Source organism: Medicago sativa, chromosome 2 (assembly GCF_051527215.1).
Source record: "Medicago sativa cultivar Bolivia chromosome 2, Bolivia_mono, whole genome shotgun sequence".
Lineage (NCBI taxonomy): Eukaryota > Viridiplantae > Streptophyta > Magnoliopsida > Fabales > Fabaceae > Medicago > Medicago sativa.
Window position 1 is genome coordinate 3,739,387 of NC_140750.1, and position 14,282 is coordinate 3,753,668.

The 14,282-nt window shown below is 37.0% G+C and overlaps 1 protein-coding gene across 1 annotated transcript; it reads right to left on the reverse strand.

The window, feature by feature from the left end:
* Nucleotides 1–3,628: 3,628 nt before the first annotated feature.
* Nucleotides 3,629–9,260, reverse strand: LOC146943712 (uncharacterized). Its single transcript, XM_085747731.1, has 2 exons — nt 9,239–9,260; nt 3,629–4,920 (listed from the first exon to the last, which is right to left on the reverse strand). Exons 1-2 carry the CDS (start codon nt 9,258–9,260, stop codon nt 3,629–3,631), a joined length of 1,314 nt encoding a protein of 437 aa, XP_085603857.1.
* Nucleotides 9,261–14,282: the final 5,022 nt, after the last annotated feature.

Sequence of the window (14,282 nt, forward strand, 5' to 3'; positions counted from 1 at the left end):
AATGGTAGACTCAAGCTGTCCGTTGTTTAGGACTTGCCGCTTGAAACAAGATAAAATGTAGACTCAAGCTGTCCGTTGTTTAGGACTTGCCGCTTGAAACAAGATAAAATGTAGACTCAAGCTGTCCGTTGTTTAGGACTTTCCACTTGAAACAAGATAAAGGTAGACTCAAGCTGTCCGTTGTTTAGGACTTGCCACTTGAAACAAGATAAAATGTAGACTCAAGCTGTCCGTTGTTTAGGACTTGCCACTTGAAACAAGATAATGGTAGACTCAAGCTGTCCGTGGATAAAATGTAGACTCAAGCTGTCCGTTGTTTAGGACTTGCCACTTGAAAAAAAGATAGACTCAAGCTGTCCGTTGTTTAGGACTTGCCACTTGAAACAAGATAAAATGTGGACTCATGTTGTCCGTTGTTTAGGACTTGCCACTTGAAAAAAGATAGACTCAAGCTGTCCGTTGTTTAGGACTTGCCACTTGAAACAAGATAAAATGTGGACTCAAGCTGTCCGTTGTTTAAGACTTGCCGCTTGAAACTGACGGGTGACATCTCTTGACCAGACACACTGGGGATGACCCTTTTGATGATGAGAAGGTAAATGTCAGAAGTTCATGTGTAGAAACTTGCGGCTTGACACAATGATAAGTAGAGACCAAATTGAAAAGACATGACCGAAACAAGACTTTGGTGACTAATGCAATCATGTATGAATTGATATTATGTATATGTTATGTATATGTGAATATATGAATAAGTGAAAGTATTAATGTATGATTGTATGATTGTATGAATGGATGAATGGATGAATGTATGAATGTAACTTGTATGATTGTATGAACTGTATATGACAGACGATTCGATGAAACGAGACATGAATGGTAAAGTGGGAGGCAGACTGACATCGCAGTACAAACACTCGGCAAACTTCCTTGGAGATGATATTATTGTGAACAAATTGAGCCATTGATGGGGTGAAACCCGGCACAAGGTAGCAACTGATACCTCCTGGGGGAGAGAGCCCAATGTTTAACCGAAAGTCTGGAAGAAGTCGCCATTTGTAAATCAGCGCGTAATGCTTTTCCATTGTCATGCTCCGACAATCATTTTTATATTATTATTTTTTTTGAAAATCCCTAACTTTTGCCTGGACCGCCCTTTCGGGTTTTCAGTCCATCGGGAGTGTATTCCTTTTTTGTGCCCCTAATTTTTGCCTGGACCGCCCTTTCGGGTTTTCAATCCACCGGGACGCTCTCTATTGCCTAAGCCGCCTTTTCAGGTTTTTCGACTTAGCGAGCATTGATTTTTGTATTTTTTTTTGTATATTTTTTGACTGTGAAAGCATCTTGCTCGAAGCGGAGGTCCCCTCCATTGTGTTTAGCCATGTTTATCTTTCAGAATGTAGCCGTTTCCGAGGCGGATGCTGATGTACGCTTCGACTACTCACAAGTTCAAAGAGAGTGTGTTTGTTGTTCACACTTTTCAAAAGATGTAAAAAAAAGGTTTTTGTATTTTGAAAATTTTTGCTTCAAGTATTGCCATCAAAAATAGAAGAAATTTTGCAAATAGAAAAAATGAGAGTTCCAAATAAATGGGCACAGGCTCGAAGTTGATGAATTGAGTGGTGGCCTACCAATGGCATGGCTCCACGGATCTTTGAAAAATTTGGAAAATGGTAAATATATGGGAAGGGTACATTGAACACAATAACCGTTATACTCCCTGACAACTTTGAATGCCCCAGTTCCGAGTCTTTGATATGCAGATGCTTCGAATCGGAGGTTCTTTTGACGACTGGGTGCCCCAAGAGGACTGTGCTGGCTGATGCAGTTACTTGTCATGATCTTTAATTTTTGCATAGATCGCCCTTTTGGGTTTCAATCTATCAGGATAATCATTTTTGTTCATGTCTCTAACTTTTGCCTGGACCGCCCTTTCGGGTTTTCAGTCCACCGAGACGCTCATTTTTGCCTAAGTCACCTTTTCATGTTTGCGACTCATCGAGCTTTCATTTTTTTTGACAAAGTATTTCTTGACTGCACCATCGTTCATAGGACGTGTGAGTTTGTCACCATCCATAGTTGTAAAAGTTATTGCACATGAACCTTCATAGTTAGGAATCCACTTGCCCCTGGAGTCTGGTTGGAAAGTACAAAGTTCCATTCTTGAAATTCATGGGGACGAACCCTTTTGTAAGAAGCTCGTTTCAAACCTCTTTTGATATATTTGTACGAGGTCGTCATGCGTTTAAACTCGATCAAGCCTAGACTTTAGCAGAACTCCTATTGACGGGACTTCAACCTCCACGGGAAGCACGACCTCCATGTTGTATATTGGGGAAGGAGGGGGGGTTGCCCTTATGTACCGAAATACGATGTCCATGCAAGGCAACGGTAACGTCTCAGACCAGTCTTTGTATATGACTGCCATCTTCTGGACAATCTTCTTGATTTTGTTTGCAGCTTCGACGGCTAAGATGCCCCAGTATGTAAGAGATCTCATCGGGAGTCTCTTCATTCTCTTCTTCAGCTTCGGACATAGGGAACTCAAAGTTGGAAGAGAGTATGGTTAACATGTTCAGCGGGTTTATTAATGCATGATTTGATCATTGATTTTGACAAGTGTAAGTTATGATTATGCAGATATTTGAGAATGATTATATTTTTTGGTTTTTTGTATTACCATTTTTCCAGAACAAAGCATAAAATAAAAAACAAAGCCGGGATCAAAACGACCTTTTTATTAATGATGAAAATGCTTAAAGCAAAAAGCCCTACACCAGTTCACTTTCGTCTCGGGCAGAACGAAAGGTTTTTTTTTGAAAAGCAGCAAACAACAAACCAACGCATTATTTGAACAGATAAGTAGTAGAAGGAACATCAAAAACGACCCAAATGTGGCTTGCAAGTCCGAATTCAATCTTCGAAGAGCAATATATTGGCTTCAATCAGCTTCTGGACTTTAATCTTCAAAGAGAGACAGTGCTCAATATCATGGCCGGGTGCTCCTTGATGAAAGGCACATGAGAGGTCAGGTTGATGCCCAACCGGTAACTCGTTAGGCACTCGAGGAGGCTTTCTAGTTTTGACAAGGTTCTTCATTAGCAAGATGGGAAGCAGCTCCGCATACGTCATTGGGATTGGGTCAAACTGCATCTTTGGAGCCTATTGTCGAGGCTGTTGTTGATGTTGGCGTTCGGGCCCCTGTTGGAAAATGCGGTTGCTTTGACTCGGCCTGGAGCGTCGTGATCTCTTGTCCACACTTCTCTCTTTTGTTTGTACGAGTGTTGTAGGTGCGAGTCGACTTTGGAAGAGAAAAGTCGGACCACTTTGTGAAACGGGTTGACCTCTATGGAAAAGAAATTTTGTGAGACTCAGAATTGAGACTATGAAATGCAAAATGATGCATGATGCTTATGCAAAAATAGACATTTTTTTTTATTGAAGGACTTATAAAAGCAAATTTGTAAACATCATAATTGAAAATTTCATTGACTAATTAAAGTACTACAAGATAATTCCCTTTTAACAAAACTGAGCCAAAGGATAGACTCCAAAGTACATCACAAAAGGCTAGAAAATGACATAAAGTGGTGAAACAACTGGGAATATCTTGAGTTTTCGTAGTGGACTACTCCTCGAAATCCGGGTGTGCCCCTGTGAAGAAATCCATGCGCTCCTTCTTGCTGATAAATTGTGCGAGCGTCGCACTTTGAGCTTGAATCTGAGCGTCCTTTTTAGCTATCCGCTCCTTTTGCTCGAGGAGCTCATGCTCCTGCTGTTCTATTTTACCACTCATAGTTTCCATCTTGAGCATAGCTTCATCATATTTCCTTTTCAAGGTGGCATTTTCAAGGATTAACACAGCTTCCCGCTCTTGGCTTTCCTCTTGAGTTTTTGGGGGTAAGGGTAAGGGCATGGACGGAATAGTCGAGGTTGTGAGCCTTCGTTGAGGGTAAGGCATCTTCAGTTTGTTTGCTCGATCAATGACCCATTTGACATAAGCTTCATGGGCGGTATTCGACTTCCTTCCTAACTGGTTCCTATCCATCCTGATAATGGAATGCCAAGATTTCACAAATTGAGCTTTTTGGTTCGCACCATCCTCCTTGTAGAGGAAGAAATCTCTGTCTAGGATGCGGTACAGAGGCATCATCTTCATAGGGTATCCAAATTGACGTCTAGCAAGAACTGGGCTATAGCTGATTCCTCCACGTATACCTAGGAGGGGTACGTTGTTGGATTCTCCGCACCTGTCGATGATAACTTTTGGGTCACAAGCTGGGTTGAACCAAGTTATGTCATTAGGGGTAAGGGTCATGAACTTTTGGGACCATGGAACATATTCTGGCCTAAACTTAGGACGGGGTAAGTGTGAGGTGATCCACATGTGGAGTAAAGGTGCACAGCAAATGATGGTTCCTTTCCCTTTACTGGTTCGCTCATGGATAGAAACATAGGTGTCAGCAAGCAGAGTGGGAACTGGGTTCTGAGTTAGGAAGATTTGAATGGCGTTCATGTCAACAAAGTCGTTAACATTTGGGAAGAGCACAATACCATAAATGAGCAAGGCAAGGATAGACTCAAAGGCATCAATCTTTGATCTATTAAGACAAGTGGTGGCTTTTTGGTAGAGGAAGTTGTAGGATAGGCACTGAAGACCGGCTCTAGGGACGAACTTGTTTTTTATATCTGCTATTTCAAGGTGAAGGGCTTCTGCGAGAGCTCGGATTTTAGGGGTGAGTTCAAGGCTATGAAAGGGCACTTGGTTGAGTACAGGTAAACCAACCCAATGAGAATACTCCTCTAGTGTGGGAAAGAGCTGAAAATCCGACCGCCTTTGAACTTTATCGGATACCGAGACAACACCCGGTCCAACATCGTTCGTAGGAAAGTCTAGTTCGAGTGTAGTATCGCAGTCGACTAATACCGAGACAACACCCGGTTAGCCACCGCACTACGTCCTAAAAAGGCCAAGATGGGTTAAGGGTTACTAAAGGTCCTTAGCGTTCAACGGAAACTTAAGAGTAATAAAGTCTAAGCGTGACAACACCCGCCGACATATATCACTTCAAGCTCCTCCGCTAAGTGTGGTTATCTCACGTGTGACAAGACACGAGAATACTCTCGGTATGCCACTATGAGTCTACCACTCCTATCTTATGTTTCACTCAAGTCCGGGTTATGACTCATCTCACCACTCACGTTAAAAGAAAGAAGAAAGAAGAAGGAAGAACATATATACACGTATTTCCATCTTTTATTTTTTTGATTTTTTTTTTTTAAGCAAGTTATAGCACAAAAATTAAATAAGACCAAGTTAGGCTCAACCCTTTTAAGGGGATCCCCAGTGAAGTCGCCATTTCTGTCGCGTCATTTTTCGGAGATCAAGGCTATTTAATTAGCTTTTGACTCACTATTTATTTCACGACTGAACATTTAATTTTTAAAGAAAAGGGGAAAAAAGTTCAAACACCCCACATTTGAAAAGATTTAGGGTTCGGGGGTTAGTTACATAAAGGGAAGGTATTAGCACCCTTTATGTCCGTAGTACTCTACGGGAACCTCTTGGTTTTATTTAATTAGTGTGCTATAACTTGCTTACTTTTTTGAAAAAAAAAATGGAATTTAAATGATTAAATAGAAAGACCTAATTATCTACATTTTATTGATTTGGAAGGACAAGTGTCCTCTGCCTACGTACCCGTGAGGGATCAAAACCTCGTAGTTCGGGGTAGAAATTTGACGTTTGATTGGTTGTGTGTTTTTTATTAGTTTTGAAGAAAAAGTTTTAAAAGGAAAAGCCAAAGTGGCAAATGAGTATTTGTTTGTGTTTTTTAATATTAAAGAAAAATGACTTGAAATATGATTAAATTGATTGAAGTTTGATTAAGGAAAAAAAATAAAAAAGACGTCACTTGATTTAAGATCAAGGTTTATTAAAAAAAAATTTGTGTTTTTGTTATATGCATTTTTTTTGTTGTTTTGAAATAATTGGAATAAGAATTAAACTAACGGAGCATAAATTAAAACGCGTAGGTACTTCATGGTGGCGTTGGACCACCACTAGGACCTTTAACCTAAGCTAGCAAGCATGAAAGATAGAGGCATACACACACGCACGCACACATGCACCTAAGCTATTACAAAAACCCTATTAATACATTCTATGGTCTGCGAGAAAATAAATAAAATACATCAAGCCTATATTTACATTCTAAGTTCCACGCAAAAAAAACAAATTAAATTACATTAAAGCCTAATCGCATTCTAAGTTATATACAATAAAATAAAAAAACTAAATTGAAATGTGCAATGCTAAAACTAAATTAAGAAATGCGTGAATCATTTGCATCTAAACCTAATATGCGATCTAAATTTTTACGCAATAGGTAACAAAATGACGTATAAAAAATATAAATATGCAATGAACAAATCCTAAACTAGTGAATATGGAAATGATGAAATGCAAGCGACATAATTAAAAAATGCAAGAGAGTTTAAAATGCATGATGAAATAGAAGATGAAAATGATGTAACAGGGGGCGCAAAGAGCATGCAGGGGGTGCATAGATTAAGAAAAAAAAATGGAATTGGGCTACAGGGAGACAACGAACCGGGTTGGGTCCTGTATTGGGTCTGTTCTGGGTCGAACCAGTGGGTTGGACCTAGTATTTAAGGGTTGTGGAGCTTTTCCCATTCATTTTTGACATTCATTTCTCTCTCCTTCCTAATTCTTCTCTCAAATTCTCTCTTGTTCTTTCTTTTCTTCTCCGATGGGGAGTGGTGGTCGGACTGAGTTCCGACGCGGCGGTTAGCCGTCGTCGACGGCGGCGCCGCCGCGGTTAACATCTAAACAACATATTTTTTATTTTTCGTTCCTCACTCTCTTTTTTTTCCTGTTGTTTCTTCTCTCTTATTCTATTCCCTCTATTCGTTTCTAATCCCAAAAGTTCCAAAACTAAACCCTAAAGCCTTCTCTCTATAAAACGACAAAAAGATTACCTTTTGTGATGGCCTAGCAGGTTCGGTCTTTTTCTGGATCTGTCCCGTGGCAGATTCGCGTACGGATGTGAAGGTTTGTCTGCGATTGGGTGCTGGACCGTGATGTCTGGCCGCCTGTGTGCGTGTGTTGGTCTGGAACGGCCTTCTTGTTCCGATTGTGCTATACTTGCTCGCTGTTGGGATGTTGTTGCGTATACGTGATTGCTTCTGTTGTTCCTGTCTGTTTTGTCTGTGGTTGTGTGACGGTCTGAGGCTTGCGATGCTTGCTGGTTATAGGTGTTGGTTCCTGGATTTCGATTTGACGTGATGTTATGGGTCAAATGCGGTGTTGTATTGATCTTGATGGCCGAGAATGATAATTGGGAGAGTCTGGTTCTTGAATATTGATGGTTTGATGATGTTTCTTTGAAAAAACGGCTTCTGTGTTGTGCTGGTCTTGCAGGGTTTTTGATTTGGAATTTTTGTGTAGGTTTTGACTGGTGAATTTTTCGGCCCCTTTTCCACTTGTATTTTGCAGGCTTTATTTATATAGAGTTAAGGTTTGAGCTAGGGTTTGTTAAGGAGAAGCAACAAATTTGGATTGGATTAGGGATACGCGTATGAACTGTTCCTGTATTTGTGTTTGCAGATTGGGATGAACGGAACTGGATTGGAATGGCACAGAGGCGCGAGATTGATGTGTTTATGAACTTGGACCTTTTTTGAAACAATTTTATGAATAACGTAAAAAAAAGATAAAGATGCATTTTTTTGGATTTTTGACTTATATTAAAAAAAAAGTAATTAATTAATTCAAATAAAAATAAAAATGAATGACTAATTTAAAAATAAAAATAGACTAATTACAAATAAAAATGAATGACTAATTTAAAAATAAAAATAGACTAATTACAATTAATTGATTTAAAAATAAAAAATGGAAATTAGAAAATAAAAAATAATGAGCGAAGAGGGCCCGACTCGGAACAAATTATGAGGTATTTTAAAATACCTCTCTGTCGAATTTTTTTCACCGAAATGTCTGGGACTGATCAGGGTCACGTGACGCTTGTCAGTGGGACCTTAGGTCAAAAATTGGGGTATGACATGGATTATTTAATGTCTAGAAGTCCTAACTCAACTGACAAATGCCGAAATTGCAAAGCCGGACGTTGTGACCTGGGTTCGAACCAGGGACCTCATAGTTGTGTGTGAGTTTAATTTCAGTGGATTACCACTTCATCTAAGACAAAAAAAAAAAAACTTGGATTATTTAATTGAAATATCACTGTTATCGGTTAAACATTTGATATTACCGGTACATTCAATTTTGCTTGGAGTACTGTAAAAATTGCCTTTAAATATAAACAAAAATAAATTGAGAATATTGCATTAGTTTTTTTCTTTTTTTTTGACGAAACACTGCATTAGTTATTTTTTAAATAATGAATAACTAAATAACTTTCTAACCAATTCAATTAATAAGCTAAAGAGAAGTTACAGAAGTACGGAAGTGACAGAGAAGTCAACCTTCTTTGCCAAGGGACTAAACTATTTGCAACGAATATTTTAAATCAAACAAAATATTTTATAGTCCTCGTGAGCTTATCTCAGTTTGTTGGGACAATGCATAAAATATGCAAGATACGGGGTTCAAACCCCGGCCACTAAAAAAAACCAAAATATTTCATAGGTTGAGTGATTCTCTTGTACTTGTCTATTTCGCAAGTAGGAAGTTGAATGGTGCCAAAACGCGTTCACGGGCCGTTAAGTGATGCCAAACGACACTCTTTTTCTATTTATGGGAGGATTTTTTTTAAGGTTTAATTAATAATTTGCAGTCTCCATTTCAAAATTATTTAAGAATTAATTATGTTTTTTTTTTGGGTTAGGTAGCCTAGTGGCTAGAATTCACCTTCCTTATAAGGTGAATAAGTGGGGTGTCCGAGGTTCGAACCCCGGCCCCTGCATATAATAATGCATTGTCCTACCAACTGAGCTATGTTCACGGGACAATTATGTTTTTATTTACTAACAAATGATTGGTTTAAGTGATAAAAAATTAGATATTTTAAATAAGTGGTTAGAAGTTCGATCTTTGACTCTTATATAAGGAGAAAATTCAATTATGATGAACAAATCCATGCAATTTTGGATTTAGTTCAACAACCCGTTTAAATTCAAAGTGGTTTTGTCATGGTAAATAAATTTGTAATTACGCTTCCCTAAACCCGCTCACTGACTTATATATACTTGCCTCCACTCATTCTATCACTCATTGAGATCTAGATTGACATGATGTTATATGATAATTGTAAGTTTGGTTCTTTCAAGGATGTTGGTGGAGCATCAAGGATCTAAAGGAAAAGGAGGTACTTTTCACCTCCACAGGTAATCGTGGGGGGTTTTTCTTAAACAATCAAGGTTCAAGGGGATCAAAGCGTGGCAATAGCAAAGCAAATTTCTTGGGTAAGAAGATTGAAGGATTGTATGCAAGTTTGAGATTCGAAGACCTTGAGATTTTTCGATTTCAAGGAGGCTTGAATATTGAAGGCTTTGAAGTGATTACTTAGCTGTAAAATTTAAGATTTAGTGGATTTTTAAATTCAAGGAACCTTTGTAATAATTGACTCTTGTAAAGATTTTAAACATTCTAGTAGAAGTCCATAGAAGAGACGTTTTCTTCTACTAAGAGAGGGCGTACCCCATAGTGAATACGACAGGAGGAACCACTATAAATCTGGTGTTCTCTTCTCATTTTCTCTTTATTTCTTGCAATATAATTCGATATATGTTAATTGATTTACATGCATAGTGATTGAATTAGTTGAAAACCTATTGATAGTTTTTTTTATTTATTTGATAGTTCAATCACTATACATAGTTTACATTATCTTTTTGATTGATTCATCATATATCAAATAACCTTGTTTCATGTGATAAAATTTAATTTCATAAGTTTAGGTTTGGTTTGATATTGTTATTGGTTTCGTGGATTATATTATGTATTAATAGATGATTGGACGTTCATGCAACTTGTTTGGCTTCTTTGTGCTTGAGTTGTTTGGAACGAACGTAACAATCGTCTGTTTTCTAATGTAATTACCCCCATTCCCCGTTTGTTAGACAAGGTTAAGTTGTTGCCATTAGGATGGTTAAAATCTCATAAAGCTTCTTTTATTTTTGGAACTCAACAGTGGTGGTCATACCCTCTTGTTTGTTTGGGTATAGGCTAATGTCTTTTGCTGGGTGTGGTTTGTTTTTGTATACTCTTGGCTCCTTTAGTAGTCACTAAGGCACACCTTGTGCTTTAGTGGCTGCAGTGTTATATAATTTCATTTTAACTTGTTCAAAAAAAAATTGTCATTGCATATTTTGTTATAATTCATAGCTAGTACTTAATTTTTTTATAGTAATTCGTTTTTTTTTTAAGTTTGGAAAACCACGCTTTCGAAAAAGCTTTATAAGGGACAACAAAGAGCCCCAACATAAGTCACAAAGTACAAATAAGTCACCAGATAGTTGTACAAGAAGCACTCTAATCCGAGACCAAAGCCATACAAAAAACATTGGTAAAACACACAAAAAAAAAAATGAAGGAAAAATTCCCAATAACCACCAAAAACCCTCAAACTTCTACAACAACCACCTCACCTCCGCAAACTCCAATCCCTCTCGTCCAAAGAATCTATGACTTGGTGATACCACCTGACCGAAACAAGAGAGAAACAAATCAAATCCATCAACGTTCGATGGCCACAGATATCCTTTGTTATCCTGACCGAAACAAAGAATTAAGTTTGAATCTCGCTACTGATGCAAAAAGTATATTGATGGATGATATATACTCCTTTCGGTTTTGAATATAAACTAAATTCAAAACGTATTTAGCTCAAATTAAGATCAAACATATATTAACTTTTGTACAAATTTAATCTCGGATTTTTCGTCAAAAAGAGAAATCGTTATAACAACTTCTCGATTAAACTACAATTTTACTAATGGCTGAAAGCAAGACACATTAATTTTGCTTTTTAATATCATCTATGATGGCTTGATCCTTTAACTTGTTTGAGAATCATCTTGTAATGAGGTTGCTTTAACCTCTTTTTTCTCTTCTTTTTATTTGTCTTTGTTGCATGTTGTTGTAATAGTAGTATGTATGTTTGTCGCCACTCTTAATCACAAAGATTTATATGACACTTATTATTATTTTTTTTACAGGAGTAAACTTAGTGCATTTCATTCATAATAATAGTTTTGATACAAGATGAAATTCTAATAAAAATACGGAAACTTGCATAACGTGGAGCTTCCCAAACTAGACTATGAGCAACTTCATTGGTTTGTCTTCTAATAAACCTCACATCAGAAGTTGTTAAATCCGAGCTATATGACACTTATTGAAATCCTCCAAATCAGCGCCTCTAAACATTTTTTCGAATAAAAAGTATGTGGAATGCTTTCTTTTAGCAATGTCATATCTCTAGAAAAAATAACATCAAAAATTCTTCAAGAATAAAGAGCAGCCAATCACAATGCACTATTTGCCACAATTCAAGGAGGTGTAGCTGAAAAATAGGAAGTGAACAAATAAATCATCCAATTAAAACTTGCCAGCTGTGTCTTGAAAAATTCTTGATGCTATTTTTCTAGAGAAATAACATTTTCCTCTTTTTTTAGAGAAAAAAGTATGTGGAATGCTTGTGAGTTGTGATAACTATCAGTCGTAATTTATTAAAAAAAAGTTAAGTATTAATGCTACATCAATTTTGAAATTGAAAATAAGGTGGGCTCCATTCAGCTAAACTAGGCAGAATTGACTGCTTAATTTGTGTTAAAATGCAAGACTAACAGACTCGTGCAAAATGAGTATAGTATTAATATATTTGTCAAAAAGAAAAAGTATTAACATTTTTTTAGGGAAGAAAAAGTATCCACATATTTGTCAACAAAAAAATATATTAAAATATATTAATTCTTGGTTAAGCCCATATGAAACACGACTTGTGAAAATATTTTCTTTAGAAAAATGATATTTATACAACTATTTTTATTTTTAGAAAACTTTTGAACAAATATGTTTTCTCATACTTTAATTTTGTTCTTATTTTTTTTGCTTTATTTTCTCTCTATTGCTTTTCATTAATAAAAAGAGAAAAAAGAATGTTGTCTCAAAATTTGCTACAAAATAGTTGTATAAATATCATTAGTCTCTCTTCAAAATAAGTTTTGAGATGAGATAACTTTACTCAATAAAAAATGCATTAGACGTAAAAGGTGGCAAGGAGGTTGAGTGTACACTTCTTTCTAGTCTACAAAATTTTTATGGGATAAAAATTTAATTGAGAAACATTTGTCTTTTTTAATTTGCAAAAATCTTATTTAAGAGGATACAATGTATATTGGGTATACACTCATAGAGGTGCATATACTTTGAGAGAAATAGAAAAGTAGAGTGATAAGTTGGTGATGTGATACAGTGATAGGAAAAGAGAGTTAAAGAGAAAATGAGAGATTTAACGAGTATTTGAAAATAAAAAGTGTACAAATTGTCAGATAATAAGTTATTGAGTTTATGTTTCGGTCAAAAAAAAAAAGTTATTGAGTTCATGTTATTAATCTTTTAGGTTTCTAAGTTTTATTATGTTCTCTTCTAACATTTGTTATTGATGATGAAACCTTAACCTTCTTTGCTATTCATTCTCTCTGGTTCCCTATATTGTCAATATAAGAGGTGGACAATCATCTCTTCCGATGAAAATTTATGCATATTAAGAAAGAATTTTTCTCCGATGGTTAATTAACTTCCGTAATATAAATTTTTCTCGATATAATTTTTCAGGAGATTAGTCACTTTAGTCCCTGAATACAGATAAATTGCAAAATAGTCCTTGAATGTAGACTCTATTAGTCAATTTAGTCCTTGAATGCATACTCTGTTAATCAATTTAGTCCCTGAATGTAGACTCTGTTAGTCACTTTAATCCCTTAAATTGACCAACACAGTCCACTTTCAGGGATTATTTTACAATTTCTCTACATTCAGGGACTAAAGTGACTACTTCTTTCCCATTAAGGAACTAAAGTGAGTAATTCCCCTAATTTTTTCATTGAGCAAAAATCTTATTTATGAGAATACAGCAGCCCCCTAAGAAATTTTTTATGGGTTAAGTTCTTACTAATGCAAATTTTTTATAGAGCTTGACTTTATCGTCCTTTAACTTCTCGTTTCTTTTTACGTTTTTTTTTTGTTACAGGAGATAAGAAAAAGGAAAAGAACAGGGAACAGAAAAACAGAAAGCAACTAGGATCTCAGGAACATAGTCCCTAAGGCATCATTCCTCAACAAAGGGCGGAGATCGTCTGGAGGCGACTGGTGAATAAGAATGTCAATGTCTGAGTTTGCTCCAAGCTTAGCAAAATAGTCAGCGCTTTGATTTCCTTCACGGAGAGTGTGGTGGAGCGTAAAGTTCGCAAGAGAAAGCTTATCTCTGATGTCTTGGATGAGGACCGCATGAATATGAAACTTCGAGCTGTTACCAGTGATGAGATTAATAGAAAGAAGGGAATCTGAATAAACAGCCATATCTGAGATGCCCATATCAATTGCGATGGAGATTCCATGATAAATAGCAGTCAGTTCTGCTTGTAGAATGTCAGAAGAAGAAGGAAGGAAGCCCGAAAATCCTGACAGATAGTAACCGGCACTGTTACGAATTAAACCACCAAAGCCTGCCCGCGTCGGTGAACCAATACAACTCCCGTCAACGTTCAAAATAGTACAGTTGAGATTGCTGTTATTCCATCTGACATATCTGTTCGAATCCGTCACCGGCAAGGGCTGATAGAAGCATAATTTGATGTCCTCAACATAATAGTTAATGTTCGCTGCCAACCTTTGAAGCGACATGGATTCGTTGCTCAAACACTTAGCACTGCGGCTCCGCCAAATCCACCAAAAGCCAGCTGCAAACAAACTGGCGTTGCTGCCTTTTAAACTGGTCTTGAACCAATCCTCAACACTTGTTATCGCAAAGAAAGAGGGGTCCGTAAAACCGATGTGATGCCAAATAACCTTCGAGTATGTACAATCACGGATACAATGGAAAACAGATTCATCAAAGTCACCGCACCGAGAACAGGTCGCAGAAGCAGCAATCTGCCTGTGATGAAGCAGAGACAAGGTAGGGAGAGAGTCATGACAAGCCAGCCAAATGAAAAATTTATATTTCTCCGGGATTTTTTGCCTCCAAATCCAAGACCAAGAGTGGGTGTCGATGTCAGTTCCGGTGAGGGAG